We start from the raw sequence: 23018 nt of genomic DNA, 5'->3' as shown, positions 1-23018 counted from the left end.
CTAACCCTCGGGGAGGGGGTTGGCTTCATTCTCACCGTTTTTAAACACTGGATGCAGAATAAGAGGGGGACCCCCCCCCCCCCCCCCAATGTTTGGTCAGATTTCTGCTGATGAATTGTCCCTGAATGCAGAGGTCACTGCAGGGTGCACCTCCCGAGCTGAAAGCCTCTGTAGACAGATGAGACCGTGGTGGCTGGCTTGAGACTTTTCTGGGAGTTTTAGGATTGTACCTGTCGCCACCTCTTATTTCCGACCCTCACCTTCTCTCTCGCCCAGCGATTGCCGCGACCGTCCTTGGCGGGCGCCGCAGGCTGCAGCTCCTTCTGGAACCCAGAGCATGACCCCTGCACACCTGGCTAGGACGCTCTCTCTCTCTCCCGCCCTAGGGGGGCTGTAAACTCTGCCTCTGTAGCGTCCTCTGATCCGGGCTTAGGGATCCAACCCAGGTCTCCTGCGTGGCAGCACGTGGCACGGTGACTGAGCTGCCAGGATGCCCCAGCGGGTGCGGGTTATTGGTTGGAAAGTCCCTTGTGTTACTCACAGTAAAAAGGCATTGGGTTTCTGGGTTGACATCACTAAGCCACTGTTAGTTACTTTGGCTCCCCGAATAACGCTGAGCTTTTTAAGGGTCTTGTAGGCACGTTTCACGCCAGTGGGCCATTCTTAAGCTGGGCTGTTGGTGGACTCTGGCGTGAGAGCCAGGTCGGCCCCAGGTCACTCATTTCCTTGTTGCTCTTGTTTCCCTGCAGGTGGTGTCCGATGCTGCTGGGCAAGGAGTGACCATTACTGGCAACTCCACCTTCAACAACTGGAACTGGCCTAACGCGGTCATCTTCGCTGCAACGGTGATTACTACAATCGGTAAGCGATCCAACACATCAGGGGGGAAAGCTGCACGCGGAGGAACGAGTCCAGCAGCTTTCTCGCAGAGGAGGATCCCGCTGCTGGATCGTGCCACCCATGCAGTGGCTCAGACAGAGAAAATTGCAGTAACTATTCTTTCCCCCGTCGGCAGGATTTGTTGGCTGAGACTTTTGGGCATCTAAATTGGTGGCTTAGAGCAAAATGTCGTCATATTGTGTCCTTGTCGCAAGTCTGTGACGAGTTGTGCCGCAGAACTCTGATTCGTTGGAGCCTTGGCGGGAGCTGCGTTGCAAATGCCTGGGCTCGGACAGTGATCTGACGGAGGCTGCCGCCACTGGATCTCGCGTGCCGCCATTATTCAGTGGTGGAGGCGCTGGCCAGGTGAGGGCTAGCTCTCCAGTGCTCAAGGAGAATCAGACTTTGCCGCACAGTGAACTAGATGTAACTCTGGAAAGGGAGCAGGAAAGGAGACGGTAGAAACATTTTTTCAGCACTGACTTAATATCTGCACAGTCCATGTACGACGCCCTTCCCTTTTTCGGAGCTTTTATCTTGATAAAAAATCTTGTATTTCTGCTTTGCCTGCCTGTTCTGTGTGTGCATTATCTTATGAGAACAATTCAACCTACAGTAACCTAATGTTCAGGACTGGTATGACAAAATAAGCTAGGAACTAGAAGAATTATTTCCCCCCCCCAAAACTTAGAGATTTAGCTGAATACGGGGGTGGGCTGGGGGATGACATATTTTCGTACATACACATGGTTTCCCAAACTGTTGAACAGGCAGCATCCTGACTTTCAGGATAGATGTGTATAAAAACTAGAAAGCGAGCGAATTTCCCAGGACCCTCATGGCTCCAGCTGAAAGCTGAGGAAAATACTTTTTTTTTTTTCTCAGCTGCAGTACCAGTACTGGCCAAAAGGTGGCAGTGCCCTGTTCAGTAACAGATGATACTGATACCCTGTGGACACCGAGGACTGCGGCCTGCACAGGCCAACGGGAAACACAGTTTCCCAGAAATCAGTGTTGAGGAGAGGGGAAAAAAAAAGCACCTCCATGAGAATTGCCCTGCAATTCTTTTCCTTCCTGCTTTCATTAAAAATATAAAATCACTTGTGCATTTGGTTTGTCTGTGTGCACATTTATTTCCCGAGCCATTCAACCCACAGCAACTGAAATTTCAGGGCCATGTATCTGGATATAAAGGTTAGAAAACTGAAAGAACTTTCCCTCCATAACACTTATGAATCAAGACTGATTTATGCTTCCAGGTACGATCAGGATCATATAAAACTCTCCACCCTTAAAAAGATGGAAATAAGGAAAACACAGGCAAAAAAATAAAAATGGCAGGGGGTCTGCAGTGGCCACTGCTGGTACAAGGTGGCAGTATCGTATTATAAAAGGTAATGCTGCCACCTTGTGGCCACTGAGTGCACTGCAGCCTGCCCCACCAAGATATCGAAAAGCAGTGGGGCCCCGAAGATTGGAGAGAGAGAGGCGGGTACTGTACTCCTTCTTTTCTTGGATCCAGCACAGATGCCTTTGCACATGAGCCACAGCAGCTCCTGCTTCACCGGTGAGCCTGAAGAAGGGGAAATGTCAGACGTCGAGGGGCTGGGTACAGCAGCAGGAGCGTCTCAAGGCTCCAATTGGCCCCTCCACCCCCCCAACGTTGGCCCTGCTTAGGGGCAATAGTGGGGCTGGACTTAAATCAACGTAACGTGTTAAGTCGGGGAGGGGGAATAAAAGCAATCGCATGAATTTCTCTGCAGGTCTTTCCTTACTTGTTTTGCGTGTTCTGGTCTGATTCTGTAACTGGAAGGGAAGTACTTGGAGAAAAGGGCTTGCTTGCTGTCTCACGATGCGCTCCCTGTCCCGCTTCTAGGTTATGGGAACATCGCTCCAAAGACCTCGCCGGGTCGTGTGTTCTGCGTATTCTACGGGCTCTTCGGGGTCCCCCTCTGCCTGACGTGGATCAGCGCTCTGGGCAAGTTCTTCGGTGGCCGGGCCAAGAGCTGGGGCAGTTCCTGACCAAGAGAGGCGTGAGCTTGGTAAGCGAGCAGCTTGGAGGGTGTGCCCTGGGCAGGGCTGGAATCTGCTCTCTGTTGGAAACTGCAGGCTGCGCAGGGCGTGCAACTCTTCCACGGTCCTTTTTCTAGGTCTCCTAGCTCTTCCTCGCTTCATGGCCCGCCTTTCATGTGTAATGTCACGTCACAACACTTAGGATATATTTACCGTATGGACCATCAGGTTGGTCCCAGCCTCTGCTTCTTATTCACTGGAGAGTTTCCATTTTTCTAAAAACCCTTCCTGCTTTCCAGAGCTGAGGGTTGAGGACTCTGCCAAACTCCTAAAGGCCCTTGCATCCTGAAGATGAGGGGTCAGTTTTTTATCTCTGGCTCTTGGGCGCACATCATCCCAGTTTCTGGGAACGCGACACTTCTTCTTGAGGTGCTGCACTGGAGGAATCCTGGGCCGCTCCTTGCAGTTTGTAATCCATGCAGAAGAAAAAAAGCTGTGCCTTGCATCATCGCTTTCTGGTGACCCACCAAGCCATGCAGTCTGACCTGCTGAACCAGTTTGCCGTGATAGATGACGGAACAATCAGAATTCTAATTAGGGGAGCTGTGGGAACAAGAATTGAATAAGCAGTAGCAATTAATTCACACACAGCTCCCATCCGTCAACGAATTACCCGGCTTTACTAATTTATCACTTGAGAAAAAGGCACACAGCCTCATCAGATGAGGAATCTAGCTTACACCATTTGGTACCTGGTCTGCACAGCAGCTTCCAAAGGATAGGGGTAAGATTAATATTCCCCCAGCTGCGGTGCAGGTTGATGGTGACTCTCCCCGGTACTGCAGTCCGTGGACTCCAGAGCTCTCCTGCCACGTAGTTCTCTGCTCTGTCCTCTAGGCCGCACCGTCTCCCGTTACCGGTGGCTTCACTCAGTCGGAGGCTCACGTTAGCAGGAGAGATCAGTCGCACCAGTAACTGGCTTTGTTTTCCTAACCCTGTCCAGGAGGCCCACCGAGCCAGTTGGGAGTTTTAGGATGGCCCCAGTGGATACGCACGAGGTTCCCATCTCCTGGGTTTTCAGTTGTGAGCAAATCTCTTGTTGCCTATTCATTAAGGACATCCTGAGAGGTGGGGCCTCCGGGTCAGGAAACGCTGGTGCTGTTCTATCCTGCGAGGTGGGCCTCCGGGACAGGGTCGGGAAACGCCGGTGCTGTTCTAAGATCAGTTTGAAAATCATTTGCCGGGGAAAGCCCCTGCCAGGCTGAAAGAGCGTGCAGGCCTCCCTACCGTGCATGCTGTAGTTAGAGAAAACCATGGGAAAAGCCATTCTTTATGGGAAAACGGGGATTTTAGCTGGCTGGGGAAATATTTTCTGTCCCTCCTTATAGAGCTGATTTTTTTTTTTTTTTTAAAACCCTCCACTCGAGTTATGTTACTGTATTTCAGTTGACAGTAGTCCTGTGTTGGGCAAATGAGAGAGCAGCTTTATTTGAGACCTCCTGCCACTGACCACCTCCTCTGTCTCTACCAACCCTACAGAGAAAAGCTCAGATCATCTGCACGGCCATCTTCATTCTCTGGGGGCTGCTGGTCCACCTGCTCATCCCTCCGTTCATCTTCATGGTCACCGAGCAGTGGGACTACATCGAAGGCCTCTACTTCTCGTTTATCACCATCGCCACCATCGGATTTGGGGATTATGTTGCTGGTTAGTATACATTTTTCTTTCCTTCTCAGAAGCGGCAGTAGGAGAACTGTGTTCAGCGGGGGTGGCAGAGTACCGAGGAGCTGGGAAATCGAGAGACCCAAGTTTATAATCCTTCATTTTGCACCTTGCTGTTTCCTCATGAATCGGGCGTTTAGCCTTCCTTGGTTAGGTTGTCCGGGGTGGGGGGCTTCCCCCCCCCCCCCCCCCCCCGCAGTTTCCTCCTGCGCTTCTGTACTTCCAGGACTGGGATCTGCTGCCCAGACCCTTCATTAACAACTACCTGGGGATTCTCCCCCCCCCCCTCCTATTTTATATATCCCACAATGTACCTGATCTGGCGATTTTTAGATGTTGTTTGTTTTATATTCCGCTTTTCGCACTTTTTGGCACGTCAAAGCGGATTACATGAAGGTATTTCCCTATCCCCAGAGGGCTTACAATCTAAGTTTTGTACCCGAGGCAATGGAGGGCAAAGTGACTTGCCCATGGTCAAGTCCACAGAGCCACGAACCAGGGCTCCTTTCAGAAGCCTGCCCCCATGGGCCCTGAACCCAGGCATCCCACTCGAGCAATAGCCACAAATCCCTCCCCACCAGGGGGCTGGGAACGCTGCCTCTGCAGCATCCCTAACCTACCCGGGGAGCAGAAGACTCTATTCTGGAGATCGAACCAGGGACCTTCTGCTTGGCACTACCACAGGGCCAGCCAACTTTCTCAATGTGTTTGACACAGGGGCCTAAAACATGGGTTGTAATTTGTACAGTGGTCATTATAATATTGATGCTGATGATGGTATGCTTAGTGCTGGTCATTGAGAGGGAAAATGACCTTGGTGAAGGAATACACAAAACTTGATCTATAGACATGGAAGGATCATCTGTTTGAGTGGTCAAACAGGCAGGGCCATCCCGGGGTGGGGGAAGTGGAGAGAGGGACAAATCAGGGCCGTTGCTCTGGGCACCTTGCGTTGGGAGCCCTGTTCCATTGGAGTAGCTCTGTCTATTCCCCCCCCCCCTCACTCCCACTTGCCCCATTAGGTTGCGTCTACCCCTTCCTTGTGACCCAGGGCTGCTGCTATCACTGCTCTCTTTCCTGATGTAGCACTGTGAGACGAAGAATAGCTACTAGGGAACGCTTTACTGGAGCCAAGGAGGTGAGAGGCATCCCTCCCTCGCTGTAGCCTGGCTGCCACTGATTCCTCTGCCTCCCCCCATCAGTCAAACAGCAGGTTAGAAGCAGTAAACCCACCAACCCCCCCTTCTGCTGGCAGGAGTTTGGAAGTGAGAGAGAGAGACCCCTGGGAGGTGGGAGGAGCAGCCTTCAAGCCAGGGATACAGATATTAGGTGGATTTGGAGGTGAGGGGGGGGGGAGGGAGAGCTGGGTCTGAGGAATGATGTTGAGAAGCAGGACTGTCCATGTGGGGGGGGGTAAGGGTAGACATTGTTACAGCCACCTCTGATTTCAGATCTGGTGGGCTAGGAGGTGCCATAGGAATGGAGGCGCCTCCAGTGGGTCCAAGAGATGGGATGACTTCTTCCTCACCCTGCTTTCCAACCTTGTGGCAGGGGCAAAGTAGTGGGGCCCACACTCCTTAGAGCTAGTCTTGAAGATAAGGTAGGGCTGCATGTACTACATATAATGTCTATATCTAACTTTTCTGCTTGACAAGGATCTATGTATTTATATCTTAGGTTTTCTTAAACCATTATGCAATTCTTTCTTTTAGGTGTGAACCCAGCCATAAACTATAACGTGCTGTATAGATACTTTGTGGAAATCTGGATCTACCTGGGCCTTGCCTGGCTTTCCCTCTTTGTCAACTGGAAAGTCAGCATGTTTGTTGAGGTCCACAAAGCAATCAAGAAACGAAGGAAGAGAAGGAAGGAATCCTGTGACATGGATCCACGCTCCAAGAAAACAGAAGCCCTTCGCAGGACCAACCCCAAAGATGTGAACATCTTTCGCTTCTTATCCAAGAAGGAAGAGACCTACAATGATCTTATCAAGCAGATTGGCAAGAAGGCTCTAAAAACTAGTGGTGAGAAAACGATCACTGGGGAAGGGACTACAAAGCCAAAGGCAGAAAAGACGAACAAAGACCTCCTGGTGATGTACACCAAGAACAATGGGTATAGTTACGATGAGGTGAGGTTCTCCAGTGGGTTTGCACAACAAAATGATATGAGACCCCTCAATAGCAAAGAAATATTTATAAACCAGCTGGACCGTATTAGTGAAGAAGAGGGGGAGGTCTGGGACTCCAGGGACAACAAACCTTTGATCTTTGAGACCACCAACATACATTTTGTAAATGAGGAAGGAGATTTATCGGAAGATGAGGAGAAATCCAAGTCCTCCAATGAGGAGAATGGGGAGGAATCCAAGGCTCCTCAAAACATGGACACTTGTACAGACGAATCCTCTTTTTCCAGCAACGAGACGGAGCTGTCTGTGTCATACGAGCAGCTCATGAACGAGTATAACAATGTGAACAATGCCAATGCCGAGACGTGAAACGCGCTGCCCAGGAGGCAGCTTGGGAACTGCTCCCTGGGATGATGGGTTAGTGCTAAAAAGTGTTCTGGGAATGAGCCGATATAAAGAGAAACGGGGTGACTTTTCTTCCCGAAGAGAAATGAAACTCCATCCAGCTGAGCTTCGTAGGATCGCATTCCATCCCGTAGACATGCCGTTTACTCTGCCCGAAGACTTGCTTGGGTTCGGCCTGCTTTTCAGGACCCGTTACAAGACTCCATGTTAAGACTGAAGGCTCCGCAAGATTTCTTCAGGAAATCTGGAGTTCATGAAGCAGAAACTGCTTACACTGGAACGATTTGTACTTTTATCCTTTTCAATGGGAAATTTTTGTGAGATTTGAATGAGTACGCACAGTCCGAGAGGACATGGGTTTAAAATAAGATGCGGTTTGTTTTGTTTTTTTTTTTTGTTGCTGAATGCTTTTCATTGCCTTCATTTTGAGATTCATCTGTCAAAACAAATTTTTTGTTCATGGCCATCTTCAGAGGCCAAAATTCAGCTCTGGGAGTTTGGAAAGAGAACGGGAAAAGGGTGGTGGAGGGAAGCAGGGGGACCCTCTTGTGATCAAATTGCAAACAGAGTGAATGCATGCGACAGGAAAAATCCTCTCCTCTTTACACACAAGAAGTTAGGAACTGTTCACTGTCCTGTCTGTGAAAGCAGAGCGGCGGGTGCGTGATGGGCTTTGTCTGCATCCTGTGGTTGAGATCCACAGTGGAGACGGCCGTATTGTGGTGGATCTCTGGGTGCGAGTCCCGTTTTTCAGAGGACGTGGTAACACGAAGGCGCTTTCCACGGGTCTGCCTGGGTGCGTTCCCATCCCACTGCAGAGACTTCAGCCGGGGCCTGCTTGGTACGAAGAGTTCAAATTGAGCTTCAGAAAAAATGTTAAAAAGATTTTATTTGATTTGGCAAAGAAAGTTGTGGTCTGTTTCATCCTGCTGGACCAGCGAAGGAGCTGGTTGGAAGCTGGAACATGTTTCAGTTTCCATGACTTAACTGTAACTCCAGAATGATGTAGCCAATTTATTTTTTTTTTATTTTTTTTAAATGTTAAACTGAACTTTTTGGTGATGTTTAGGACTGCACAGAGGCAAATCCAGAGAGCTCTGGATTTCTATTGTTTTTAGAAAGGAATTCACTTGTCTTAATGCGTGCATTTTTTTTTTTTACCCTTTTTGTTGATTGTCAAACTAAGAAGATGTTGTGTTTTGTTTTCTGTTGCTCTGGTAACCTTACTGTATCTTGAGCTTCCACTGTAATTCTGAACCCATTGAGGAGAACTGTAAAGCTTGGGGAGTAGGCCCGAGCCTGTCTTGAGTGAGATGAGTTTATGGTGGCAGCCTGAGCACATAAATCTTTTTAGGATGGCGAGTATGGGCTGATCCAGGGCACGGACAGTGCGGAGCATGCTGGACTCTCTCTCTCGCCCTGTGGACCTGGTTGTGCTCCACACATTTAGAAGGGAGGGACAGAGGATCACTATTCCAGTTGTGCGGTTGGAGGCGTTGAGGACCCGTCCACTGTGAAAGCCGTAAAATATGGAAGGGGACCTGATCAGCCCTGGATTGCCATTGTGCGGACTTTCCTTGGCTAATTGGATTCCCCCTTCAGGGCACCTAATTTATCCCGGAAAATGTGGTGTCCCCTAATTCAGGGGTATAACTTCTTTCCACCACGGTGTGGGGCATTCTTTGGAAAACATTCACCCGTCTGCAGGCGTGCTGGAGTGATTTATTACATTTAAAGGGGATTTATTAACAGTCCCCTCCACGGAGATGTGCTTATGCTAAACTCGAGTAGGACTTTGTTCTGGGCCAGTGTTCTGACTTTCTGTTCACTCCAGAAGGAACATGTGTGTTTTTTGTTTGGTTTGGATTATATAACTTCTAATGCTGCTGCTGTTGTACTTACATGTTTACAGTGGTAAATAGGCATAATTTCAGAAAAAAAACAAATATTCTTAATTATCTAACAAAAAAGGGAGAACAAAGCCATACTATTTTTTTTTTTTTTTGGGCTCACCTCGAGCAAAGTTGCCTGTTTAGTCTCTCTGACTGTGGAAATAAGGAACAAGAAGCAAGTTGTGGGGGGGGGGGGAAATCATGGACTAACTCCATTACATCTGTATCTGCTTTGGCATGTTTCACCCTACTTCCTATAGATTGGGGACAGAAGAAAACACTTAACCTGTTTTGTCCCGCCACCATCTGCACCTCTTACAATTATTGTAATCCAACCGCAGCTATGGTAACACTCAACGTGAAGGAGGATAGTTCAGATTATCTGCAAAAGTGGTACTGTGCTTTGCTGACTGGGATCGCTGCTCCGGGACCAAAATGATTTAATTCTTCCTGCTGGAATTTAGGATTCAACTTTTGGTTGTCGCTGGCTTTAAATTCCTGCAGTGAGGGAGTAGCGTAGTTGGCTCTGCAGAGGTTGTGGTGGCCTCGGGTTGCCTCTCGTTATGACTCCAGGTGCCTGAAAGCTGGGCCTTCCTGCACTGAAGGCTTTGCCTAGTATCTGAGGTCTCTGTGTATTTGTTAGAGGCTAGGGACGGGTTGGCGATAGGTAACTCATAACAAAGCAGCAGGTCGACGTGCAGCTACGCTGCTGTTGTCTGTCCAAGTGCAGCAGTTTTACAAGTAACAAAACACTCCATATAATAGTGTGTCCAGTCTTCATTATTAAAATGAAAGCCAAGGCCACTCTCTTTACATGTTTACTGAAATAATTTAAAATATTTCAATACATCTGTTGACCTAACATTTTTGTTACTTTGTTTAAATACAGCATCATAGTTAATAGGAGTCTTCCTTCCTACGGTGGCCTGCGAAGGTCTTGGAGGTGGTGAGGCCTTGTGTTTTGACAACTTCGTGCTCTTGGTAGTAAGCGGCAGTGCTCGGGACTCAAAGCTGTGCTGCTCTGTAGGAGAAGACCGTATTCGGTGACTGTTCGAGTTTTTTAGTTGAAAGAGTTGCTATTCTGCGGGGGAAATATCGACATTTGGTTTTGTTAAATCATTTGTCGTTAACCTGCCAAAAGTTAGTACTTCACTACTTAAAGATCAAAGACACGTTAAATATGAAGGCAGATAAATACCATATGGCTGTCCAGTCTGCCCCATCCACATGTCTGGCTCAGCCCCTTCCTCTCCCTCAGCAGTCCTCTTGTCATTGTCCAGGTTTTCTTGAATTTCGAAGATGCTCCTCCTCATCTCCAGCACCTCCACGTGGCTGCTGTTCCATACAACCACCTCTTTCTATAAAGAAATTTCCTTAGATTACTCCACTTTCACCCTGTTTTTGCCCTGGTTTCAGAATCTCACGAGTATGCATCATCAGTTGAGAGAATGAACACAAATGGTACATTTGTTCATTTATTTTGCTGGCTAACGTCAACATTAATGTGTAAATCGTGTTTTGTCTTAAAGTTGGCTTCCTATACAAGTAAATGGGAGTTCTGCTCCCATTCAAGGCCATGCAGAAAGGCTTATTAGACCAGAAAGCGAATGGATATCCTAGTAAGATATTTAATGTGTGGGGATTAGTGTTCCTCCCAGGATCGAGGATAATCTTGGCCTCATTAATCAAGAGGTCATAGCCAACAGTATCAGATGTTCCATTCCTGCTACTGTGCTTTCTTGACCCTGTAGGGCAAGGTGTGCTAGTGCCCTTGAAGTAGTGGCGGATGGTACGCATTCTAAATTGGTTTATGGGTGTGTTCGTTCATACATTTCAAGACGTTATTACCTTATTACCCCCACTCGCTTCAGCTTTCCTTGGTGCTCACTACTAGATGCATCTTTAGGGACGGGACACCAGCTGTCCTGCTGCTTCATGTTTGAACCTGATTAATTACAGCCCCGTTTAGATGGCTTCTCAGTTCCACCTATTTATCGAGCAATAATGTCAGCAGATCCTGGCTTTGCTGGTGCATAAGGATCCCATCTGTGGGTGATAGGCAACTGAGCAAAAGGTCTGAATCTGATCCTTCCAACTGTAACCACAAGCCTGTCCTTGCCGGATGAGACACAATTTCTCGTGTACCTGATGCCCAATTTTTAAAATTCTCTTCTGCATTCGCAGCCCTGGCCATCTGCTCACCACATGCGCGTGATTTTGTAGCTGCTGCCGTTTCCCTGTTTGGCACTTGAGGCATAATGTGAAATGCAGCAAGGGAGGAGCTGTGAAGCTGAGGATCTGCAAACTGATTTATTCTCTGACCTTCGCTGTCTTGTGGAAATTTCGGGGGAGGGGATGAAAGTTTAGTTTTCCGAGAATCCTGCATTCATCTGCTGAGGGTGAGGAGGCTCCTTCATGACCTGTAGCTGTTTGTATAGCGGTTTGAAAGTAAAAACGCTTCCAGCTGGCCACTGGCCATGAATCTCTTCCAGGACCTTTCTGGACCACGACCTCTTCAATCCGTGGCCTTCACCTGACACTCTCTGAGCCACGTATTTCAGCAGGTAGCCCACTCTTGATGGTGTATCACCAGCGTGAAAAAGATCACCCATGCGGTTTTTTTTTTTTTTTGGTTTTTTTGTATACGTATTCCTGACAACTTAGTTGGTAACTTTTCAGATTTACTACTGGTGGGGAGCAGCTCTGTGGGTTCTTGACAGATTTGGCAGCGGTTTTGCACATTTTGCACACTAAAATCGGTACGAAACGGCTGCATTTGTACATTAAGGCAGTGTTCCCGGCCCTCTTGTGGATGTCACCTAACTAGTCTGGTTTTCAGGCTATGCATTAGATTTGTAGACATTGAGGTGCGGTGTAGGCAAATTTTTCATGCATCTTCATTGTGGCAGCCCTGAAACCTGCCCAGGGTTGGGAAACGCTGTGCTAGAGAACTCCTGAACACAGTTACACTAAGGGGCCATGACACTGGACTTGGGATGTCACTTTTTTTTTGTTTAGCTTTTTACATTTTTTTTTTAAACTTCCTCCTGAGGGTGTGGGATGGACGTAAGTGGTCTTCCTGTTAGAAAGTGGTAAAGACTGTTTGTTTGTGAAAACTCATCCCATGCCCTTACATTCTTTGTTTTGGCTGTGACCTCGGCTGGGAGCCTTGCAGTCAGAAGTGCCCAGGTACGCTGGGCCTGTGTCACTCCGCAGAGGGCCCTTGGCCTGTATCTCTGTTCTTTTGTGGTGACTTTAGTGTCACTGGAATCACACTGTATGTAAATGGTCGTTATTTGTAAAATGCTGTAATTTATTTTAATATTTTTCAATAAAGTGTAAAAGATTTTGTTTATCCCGGTCACTGGGGCAGATGCATAAAAAATGCAATGGCAAATGAACCTGTTACTGTATGCACCTGCTGGGCCCTAGTGCTCTTCAAATACAGAACCGGGAACCCACCATGCATACGCTCAATGTCTTGTCTGTGCAAAGGAAACTCTCACTCTGGGGATTGTGGAGATCCCCGACACTTACAGCTGAGCTGATCTTTTGGAATGGTATTGTATACACGTTACTGCCTCTGGCCAGTGGAGATATCTCAGCTTGGTCTAATCTCCCCTCCTAGGACAATGTCCAACCTGCCGAGCGGGAGAAGCTGAGGGTGGTTCTGAATGCCAGGGGGAGACCTGAGCGGCGGTGAGCCAGAAGCTGTGCTGTGTGCACGTACAGACCCAGCACCGGGCAGTGATGCATGCAACAGCGCCAACATGGCTGCTGCTGCTTTCAAAAGAGGAAACGGTGCTGCCCGTAGGAAGCATCGCAAGAAGGGAGTATGTCTCTAAAAACAAAACAACCACTCCTCAAAAATGCATGGCTGTACTCCAGGCTCCTGCTGCTGGTTGGACCCCTTGACTCAGTTTGCTGTTCTGGGCCCAGGTATGGGATTCGTTAAAGGCAGGGCCAGCCATGCTTGCCCTCTTAAGCGTCAGTCTGGTTACTGCTGAGTGGGACGAGACGCACGAGCACTGTGCATGAAGGGGCGTGCGCAGCAGTCTGCAGCCCCAGCCTGCGTGATTCGTCCCCGATTTTTGCTTTACAAGGCCATTCTAGCCAGGCAGGGAGTTGCTAGGGGCTTTGTACCAGTTAGGAGTTGGGCGATGGGGGGTCCTGCTGAAAAGGGGACCTCACTTTTCAACAAGGGCCGGGAGTGGATCCGCCCCTCCTCACTATTCTTTCACATTGAACGGGGGCCTGCACAAACTTGGGAAGAGTGGTGCAGTGATGGGGTAAGACTGGTTTGGGTGGGGGGTGCTAGACCGGCAGCAGCACAGTTGGTTCTGATCCTGGTCTGTTAGGGCTGGGGTGGAGCCTGATCGTGGTTACAAATTCAGTGAGTCAGGACAAGGGGAGGGGAGGTCAGAAGTTGTACTGGGCAAGGATCACAACTACAGTAACTTAAAATATTTTTGGATTCTCCTGTGCTTCTCAAGCTGACAGTAAAGTACCCCTAGCCAGTCTGCTTTTCAGAATCTGCATACTCATCTGCCCAATTAACTTAGCCTTATACTTCTCATCATTTCCTTACAGATCCCAGGCTTTCTTGAAGTCAGATGCTGTTTGTCTCCACCACTTCCAGTGGGAAGCTGTTCTACACATCCTCCACCCTCTCTGTAAAGAAATATTTCCTAAGATTGCGCCCGAGTCTTCCCCCTTTCACTCTCAACGCATGACCCCTAATTCCAGAGCCTCCTTTCCACTGAAAAAGGCTCCCGTCCTGTGCATGGAAACCTGAGAGATACTGGAATGTCTCCATCATATCGCCCATGTTTCACCTTCCCTGCAGAGTGCACATGTTTAGATCTTTAAATCTGTTTCCGTATACTTTAGAAGGAAGACCACTGCCCATGTTAGTAACGACCCTATGGACTGACTCCATCCTGTTTATATCCTTTTGAAGGTGAGGTCTCCAGAATTGTACTCAGTATTGCAAGTGAGGTCTCACCAGGGTCCTATACAGGGGCAATATCACCTCCCTTTTACTGCTGACCATTCCTCTCCCTATGCAGCCAAGCATCTCTCTGGCTTTTACCATCGCTTTATCCACTTTAATATCATCAGATACAGTCACCCCCACATCCTGCTCTTCCTTTGTACTTAGAAGAATTTCACCTCTGATACTTTACCTCTCCCTTGGGTTTTTGCAACCTAAATGCATTACTCGGCAGGTGGTAGCATTAAATCTTAGCGGCCTGACCTCGGATCATTCCTTGAGCTTCACTAGATCCCTTCTCATGTTTTCCATTCCTTCCTGGCTGATAATGACAAAAAAGACCAACCTTTCCTGACAATCCTTGGCCTTGCGTCGGCAAGTGAAAGGCTGAACAGAAGCAGTCTCAGGCCTGAGCGCTGAGGAACATTACTGCTAACACCCCCTCAGTGAAAACGCCATGTACTGCTAGCCGTTGTACCTCTAACCCAGTCAGTCACACGAGGTTCTATAGCAAGGGCATTCAATTTATTTATAAGTCTATGTGAGACTCTGGCAAAGGCCTTCCTGAAAGCCAAGGACGTTACATGGAGTGCTCTCCCTTGATCCAGCTCTCTGGTCACCCAATCAAAGAAATTGATCAGACGTGTCAGGCAAGAGTTACTTGTGGTGAAACCCTGCTGCCTCAGCTCTCGCAGTCCCTTGGCTTCCATAAACGGCACTAAGCTTTGTTTTAGCAGCGAGTCTGTTAGTTCCCAGGCTCTTCCTCGCTTTCACTTTTATGACTAGGAACCACATCTGCCCAACTCCAGAACTACTCCCACATTGAAAAGGTCCCCAGCGGAGCTGCCAGGACCTCTCTAAGTTCCTTTGGTGCCCTGTGATTTATCCCATCCGGCCCCATTGCCTTATCTTACTTTCAGGCCGATAGAGTACAGCGCGCTCGGCCGCGTGCAGCGTTTAGCACACGTTTTGGCCATACGCGTTTGACATGCGTCTATTGTCCCTTATACAGCATGGGGTTTAGGGCATCAAAGGTGGGGCCAACCCCCCCCCCCCCCGAAAACTAATAGCGCTCATCACATGCATGAGCTTATTAGTTACTCGTCTGGGATACTCTCAGAAATTAACGCCTGCCCAAGGGCAGGTGTTGAAACTTAAGTAACCCGGAAAAGTGTACACAAAAGCAAAAAATAGTGCTTTTCTGTAAATCTGTGCTATTAAGTGGGAGGAACCAAAAATTAAAATAAAAAAAAAAAATCTTCCCGCCAGTCAGCAGGTTAGAAAAACGACGCTCAGTTTTACCGCAGTCCTAAGCTGTGGCTAGCGGTGGGTTTGAAAACTGACGCTGGTAAAACTGAGCGTTGGTTGTCGGAACTTGCTGACATCAGGAGGGGCTCGGGATGCGCTCTTGTCCCTAGGCCTCCTTTTATTAGCGCGACGCCTCCATTTAAATCGAGAATTGTGCGCCCAGGACAGGTCCTCGCCTGGGAGCGCTGGCTCTCCCCCCGCTTTTTACAGTTTCGGCCTGTTTTAGTTGAGTTAGCTCCTCACGAACGCACTGTTCTGAAAAACAATTGAGGGTTACCTCGCTTCCGGTCTTCGTTGTTTTGTTTTAGGTGGTCCTGCCCCCTGCTCTTCCGCCGTGAACACCGCACGGAAATATTTCTTAAGCAATCTTGCTATTTCCTCATCAGCCTCTTCACCTCTGCGCCTCACAATGCCACTTTTACACTTCCTTCCATCACGAACATATCTATAAAAAAAAAATCTTATTCCTCCCTTTTACCCTATTTGCTATATTTTCTTCCTTTTGAATTTTTATCTGCATGACTGCTTTGCCAGATCTTGTCTCCTGTCTTCCTCTATCTGTGATCACGTGTGGGTGATGAACGCTAACCTTTTCTCCCTTACCTAAGCACATAAGAAATTGCCATGCTGGGTCAGACCAAGGGTCCATCAAGCCCAGCATCCTGTTTCCAACAGTGGCCAATCCAGGCCATAAGAACCTGGCAAGTACCCAAAAATTAAGTCGACTGTGGGTTGTTGGTTTTTTTTTTAATAGAACCACAGTTGTCTTCTTCCTTTTTCCCTTTATTTACTTTTCTTAGGACAGAGTAGTGGCCCTTCTGCTCTGCCTTTTTAAGTTTTGCCCATTGCCCTGCCTTTCCCAGCCCGCTGCTGCCTCCTTGAGATCCTCCCCCATTTTTTAGAAAGTGAGTTAGTTTTCCTGATGTTTCTGATTCACTCTAGTTCTGCATCACTGGAGCTCAGGTACTTGTCCACTAAAAGGCCAGCGATGCTGTCATGGTTGGCAAGCGGCAGCTTCTGGGTGGGCTCGCCGGATCCAGCATGTACCTGCTCCTTGCAATACCGCAGCGGGGATATCCCCCATTACCAGCCCGCACCTCTCCTGTCCCAGCAAGCCTGAGCCCATTCTCCCTTCCCTCTGTCTGTAGATTACACCAAGCTAAAGGGATGTTCCTCTTTCCAAATCAACCCAGAGTGCCTTCTCCTTACCTTGTAAGCCCAGGAATGCTGTTGCTTTACTTTTTTTTTTTTTTTAATACCATGCCTCCTACCTTTTTTGTTTTATGCACATTTCTCTCATGCATATTTATTGTGGATTTCCTGAAAATCAGACTTGGCTAGGGCTTGCAGCAGCAACAGTGTGGGAGCTGGGGCAGCACTGGGCCGTTGCTGGGAGGCCTGCCTTTTCCATAAGCTGCAAGATGGGAAAAGTCCTTTGCTAGATCAAGCAAACATAACAGCAGCCCCTGCAGCAGAAGTAGCTACACCCTGCTGTCCTTACTGCTTTCCCTGCCCCCTGGGCTGCTGTCCTTGCCTGCTTGATGATACCATTAGCAGGACCTGAGGCCTTGTGTGAAAACTCAAACGCAGCCTCATTCAGCCTAGACTTCCATGAATGTGTAGGACGCGCATGAGCCAAAAAGGAGCCTGCGGGTCCCAAGCGTGAAACCTTACTGCATGTGCTTTCAGAGAGAGCCTTCATCCTTTTTCACCAATCCTTCCCTAGAGGCAGGGGAAGAAAATAATTCTCCGTCCTGCTGCTCTACCTCAGAAAGAGGCTCTGTCTAAGCCTGAGCCTCTTCTCTTCCCCACCCAAGAAGCTACCCACGGCTTCTCCCTGCTCGCCAGGCCCAGCAGACCAAGCTTTATGGCCCTCTCCAGGCAGATTTAAGGAAAGGTTTAATAAGCTGGGCAGGAGTTACCGCACCGCTAGAAGATGAAAACCAGCTCATTGTTTGGAAGGGAGAGAGGCCGAGGCATGGTTGTGCCATATTATTCTCCGGTACACAGGGGAGGGGGATCTGAGATCTACAATTTGACATTATTTACTTAAAAAAAATTTGTATTCCACTCAGTGCAACAATTTGTTCTAGGTGCATCACTGCCAAAGCACAAAATGTCACCATGCACACGTTTCCAGAGCTACACAACCTCCCTCAGCAAGAAACATTACAAAAGTGAATGTGAAATAACAACATTCAGGCTCGCAGCAGGGGATCACTAACTGAATCTAGAAGCTACAGCACAGGTCTGCACATAATTTATTAAAAACTTTATAGGCAGCCGTTTCACGGGGATGGCTTCATCTGTGTCCTACGCCACTGCTGCCCTGTCAGCAAGGATGGTAGGCTGGTACTAGTCTCTACAGCAATCTTTTTAATTGTAATACTATTTATTTTTATAATGTGATGGGCTGTATGCAACCGGGATAAGTATTAAGGTGCAGTAAGTTCCTCCCCTAAATGGATAACTGAGCTAATGTCGGATAAAAGTGATTTGCCAAGGGTCACAAGGCAGGATTTGAACCTTGGCTTCCCTGGTTCATGGCCCAGTACTCTGACCACATGCTCACTCATCCTCCAAGGATTTGAAGGCATATTCTGCAGTAAGCGGTGAGAGAGGCAGCCATATACTTAGGCAATTCACCTAGACAGGATTTTAGACAGTGCTGGGGAGGAGCCGGCTGTCGTGGTACATGTGGGCACCAATGACATAGGAAAATGTGGGAGGGAGGTTCTGGAAGCCAAATTTAGGCTCTTAGGTAGAAAGATTAAATCCAGAACCTCCAGGGTAGCATTCTCTGAAATGCTCCCTGTTCCACGCGCAGGTCACCAGAGGCAGGCAGAGCTCCGGAGTCTCAATGTGTGGTTGAGACGATGGTGCAAGGAAGAGGGATTCAGTTTTGTAAGGAACTGGGGAATCTTTTGGGGAAGGGGGAGTCTCTTCCGAAGGGATGGGCTCCAACTTAACCAGAGTGGAACCAGACTGCTGGCGCTAACCTTTAAAAAGGAGATAGAGCAGCTTTTAAACTAGAACAAAGGGGAGAGCAACAGCGCATGGTTTGGACGGTGATATCTTCAAACACTGCTAATGAAACAGGAAAGTTAGGGCATCCCAACAGAGCTCTATGTGCTTTAGTGTAAACTGGTGTTACTACAAAGTCTAAGGATGTTAATAATTTTCATGTTAAGTTTGAACTATAGGAACCTTTGGACTGAGAAGCTATAATGCAAGTCATGAGAGTTGTGCCACGGAGGGGAAAGGACTGGGGAGAAGGGATAATGGGAAATGAGGAGTTTGTTTCTTGCACAATGGTGTTTGTATGTATAGTTGAAGAAATACTGAAAATGAAAAATAAAGATGATTTTTAAAAAAGTAGTCCACTTGCCTATAAGTAAAAAAACAGCTGTGTTAAAAGATTCCAAATTATCCCTAGCAACTGATAAGCACGCTGTTAATATGAACAAAAAAACACACTTTGAAATGTCTGTATGCCAATGCCAGAAGTCTGAGAAGTAAGATGGGAGAGTTAGAGCCAATAGCAGTGAATGAAGAGGTAGAAATATTTGGGATCGCAAAGATGTGATGGAAAGAAGATAAACAATGTGATAGTGCTACACCATGGTACAAATTATATTGCAATGATAGGAGCAACTGGATGCAGGGTGGCACTTTATGTCTGGGAGGGTATAGAGTCCAACAGGATAAGGATCCTTCGAGAGACTAAATGCTCAGTAGAATCTTAATGGGTAGAAATCCCATGTGTGTTGGAGAAAGGTATAGTGATAGGAGTATACTACCATCCACCTGGCCAAAATGATTAGACAGACAATGAAATGCTAAGAGAAATAAGGGAAGCTAATCAATTATCCCAGTGGTGAATGGGTAAATGTAACATCAGCACATGCTAGGGAGATAAATTTCCTGGATAGAATAAATGAGAACTTCATGGAATGATTGGTTCAGGAACTGATGAGAGAAGGAGCTATTTTAGATCTAATTCTTAGTGGAATGCAGGATTTGGTGAGAGAGGTGTAGTGGAGGGGCCACTTGGCAATAGTGATCATAACATACATTTATTGAAAACATTAACATTCCACAGCCAGGCTAAGCAGATCACAATAAAATATTGACAAAAAAATGGAGCACAACTCAAAAACATAACAGTCCCTCACTCTCCGAGTCAGCATATGCTGAAAGGCTTCATAAAATAGAAAACGTTCCACTGCCTTCCGGAATAGTTTACAATCAGGTACTCTAAAATCTAACTATTCCAGAGCAGCACTCTGCCGATCAAAATAGAATGCTGTCTAGCTTCCTGGAAATGCACCGTCTTGGGTGATGGAATTTCCAAATAACGCATATCAGCAGATTATAAAGATCTTTTTGGAATATAGGCCTTAAAGAGATGAGACAAGAAGGATGGAGCTTATCCCTGAAGTGACTTGTGAATCAACATTAAAAAATTAACTCTTTGCTCCACTGAAGCCGACAGAGCAAAGGAGTCACCTGGTCTCATTAAGAGGTCCTCTATCCTTGCTGCAGTATTCTGCAGGCGCTGTAATGCATGCACTCTGACATTTGGTAATCCCAGGTAAACAGAATTCCCATAATCAAACGTGGTCAAAATGAATGCTTGAACGATAGTCCTATAATCAGATTGTTCAACTAACGGTCAAAGATAGCGTAACTATTTGAGCTTAAAATAACCCACTGATAATATAGATTTTAACTGTTGCCTACATGACAAAGAAGAATCAAAATAAAAGCCTAGATCATGAACGTAATCCTGGAACATAATCCAATTTGACTTAATGACTGGAAGGGGAACAATAAGTAAATCTATAGCTCTAGCACTAAACTTTCAAAAGGGAGACTTTGATAAAATGTGGAAGATAGAAAGAAAACTCAAAGGTGCAGTTATAAAGGTTAAGAGGATACAACAGGTATGGACATTATTTAAAAGTACTATTTTAGAAGTGCAGTACAGATATATTCTATGCAATAAGAAAGGTGAAAGGGAGGCCAGCTTGGTTAAAAGGTGAGGTGAAAGAGGCTATTTTAGCCAAAAAAAACTTCCTTCAAAAATTGGAAGAAGGATCCATCTGAAGAAAATAGGAAAAGGCATAAGCATTGGCAAGTTAAATGTAAAACCGATGACAAGCTAAGAGAGAATTTGAAAAGAAATTGGCTGTAGAGGTAAAAACTCACAATAAAACGTTTTAAAATATATCCGAAGCAGGAAGCCTGTGAGGGAATCGGTTGGACCATTAGATGATCAAAGGGTTAAAGGGGCACTTAGAGAAGAAAAGGGATTGTGGAAATACAATGAATTCTTTGTGGCTGAATGAAGATGTTTGGGAGATACCCATTCCGGAGACGCCAAGCGTGCACTGTATCAAATCATGCTGAACCTGGAAGATGTAGTAGGCCAGATTGACAAATTGAAGAGTAAAAAATCTCCTGGACCAGATGGTATACACGCCAGGGTTCTGAAAGAACTCAAAAATTAAATTTCACATCTGTTTCTAGTAATTTGTAACCCATCATTAAAATCATCCATTGCACCTGAAGACTGGAAGGTGGCCAATATAAAAAAGGCTCCAGGGTAATCTGGGAAACTACAGACCAGTGAGCCTGATTCAATGTCAGGTAAAATCATGGAAACTATTCTAAAGATCAAAATCACAGAGCATCGGCCGCTGCAAGGGTATTAGGCACCCTAGGCAAACCTTACAGCCTGGCGCCCCCTCCCCCCACATCTCCATACACAATTTTAAATTATGCATTTTTAACATATTTTACATGAAAAATGACATGCTGAGGTAAAATTAATATACACGTTGTGATAACTTCATGCTCTGTTGTGATGCCAACAAGAAAACTTTGCATCTTGGAATTCATATGGCATCATACCTATTATGATATGTTTCGGCATGGTCCTCCCATATCAACACAGTACTCAAAGAATAACAACCCTACCTATGAAAAAGAATACCACAAATATTACACCAGAATCTAAAATATCACTACACCTCCTATCTGGAAAACAGAACAGGCCAAGCTACTACAGATCCCTACAGAGAAACCACATGCTAAAAGAATGCTTCCTCTCAGTCTTTGCATGCAGAACACAAACTCTCACCAAACACAGAATAAAGCCACATAAAGTATAAATAGAAATGTGCAGACAAAAACTAAACTGTAAAACATATCATGCCAGACTCTATAAAGTGCAACAATGAAAAAACAAAAATGTCACCATTCCTCATGAAACAATAAAATCAAGATATATAAATCATTAATCATAAAAGTAAAATCATATTAATAAAATAATTTCAAAACAGCTGATGAATAGAATATCCAAACATTAAAGACTCATGCAAAATTTGAAAGATTTACCAAACACCAATAAAAATATTTAAAAAAGCAAACACATAAACACTACTCAATAATTAAAATAAGGATAAAAAATATCCCACAATCCATAGCTTGGAACTTTTGATTTTCAGTCTGAGCTTGTCATGGATTAATGAGAGGAGGTGGTGGCTGTGATACAAAGACTTTCTGCTCTCTCTCACATACACACGCTCCAACACAGGCATACTCGCTTGCTCAAACATATTCATACAAACACTCACTTTCTCCCCCACATGCTCTGTCACACACACACACACACACACACATATGCTCTCTCCTCCATATGCTTTCACATACACATACACTTGTTCTCTCTCTCCCCTACATGCTCTCTCTCCCCCCACAGGCTCTCACCCCACACTCACTCTTCCTCACATGCTCTCTCTCACAAACATATATTTTTTTTCCCCCCACATGCTCTCTCTTCCCATATACTCTCATATACACATGCGCTCACACATGCTCACAAGCATATATATTTTTTACTCTCCATCCTAGGTGTAGGTAGCAGCAGCAGCTTTCTTCTTGGACTTCCATGGCATCAGGAAGCCTCCACTGTCTTCCTCGTTCAGCAGAGATGCTCCTCTTTTCTGCAGCACGCCCAGTCAATCCTGCCTTTCTCCTGCCACGTAGCCTGGCTGACTGGTGCCTCTCTCCTGCTGCGTGGCCTGGCCAATCTGTGCCTCTCTCCTGCTGTGTGGCCCGGCCGATCTGTGCCTCTCTCCTGCTGTGTGGCCCGGCCGATCGCTGCCTCTCTCCTTCTGCGCAGCCCGGTCGATCGCTGCCTCTCTCCTGCTGCGTGGCCCGGCCGATCTGTGCCTCTCTCCTTCTGCGCGGCCCGGTCGATCGCTGCCTCTCTCCTTCTGCGTGGCCCGGCCGATCGCTGCCTCTCTCCTTCTGCGCGGCCCGGCTGATCGCTGCCTCTCTCCTTCTGCGTGGCCCGGTCGATCGCTGCCTCTCTCCTTCTGCGTGGCCCGGCTGATCGCTGTCTCTCTCCTTCTGCGTGGCCCGGTCGATCGCTGCCTCTCTTCAGCTGCACAGCCCGACCGATCCTGCCTCTCTCCTATCGTGCAGATGGCTGCTGCTGCAATTGACCCTCTCAGTCTTTTCTTCTGGCCACTCCTTCCAGCTACGACAATTGGGCATCCTTCTTCCTGCCCATGCAGGCCCATAACACATTTCCTCTTCAGGTCCTCGAGGGCTAGAAGAAGGAGGTCCAATTGCTTAGGTCAGTGGTTCTCCACCTTTTTCTCT

The 23018-nt window shown here is 47.1% G+C and overlaps 1 protein-coding gene across 1 annotated transcript in view; it reads left to right on the top strand.

Annotated features, from left to right (window-relative positions):
• The window catches only part of KCNK5 (potassium two pore domain channel subfamily K member 5), a 52500-nt gene extending 45264 nt beyond the window's left edge, over positions 1–7236 (top strand). Inside the window, 5 exon segments of the mRNA XM_029592926.1 lie at positions 750–861; positions 2756–2881; positions 2884–2921; positions 4432–4600; positions 6328–7236. Coding sequence (XP_029448786.1) covers positions 750–861; positions 2756–2881; positions 2884–2921; positions 4432–4600; positions 6328–7115 — 1233 coding nt within the window. The 3' untranslated portion in view covers positions 7116–7236.
• Positions 7237–23018: the final 15782 nt, after the last annotated feature.

Source organism: Rhinatrema bivittatum, chromosome 3 (genome assembly GCF_901001135.1).
Source record: "Rhinatrema bivittatum chromosome 3, aRhiBiv1.1, whole genome shotgun sequence".
NCBI classification, from domain to species: domain Eukaryota; kingdom Metazoa; phylum Chordata; class Amphibia; order Gymnophiona; family Rhinatrematidae; genus Rhinatrema; species Rhinatrema bivittatum.
The sequence above is the reverse complement of the archived record's forward strand: the minus strand, read 5'-3'. Positions and strand labels throughout refer to the sequence as shown.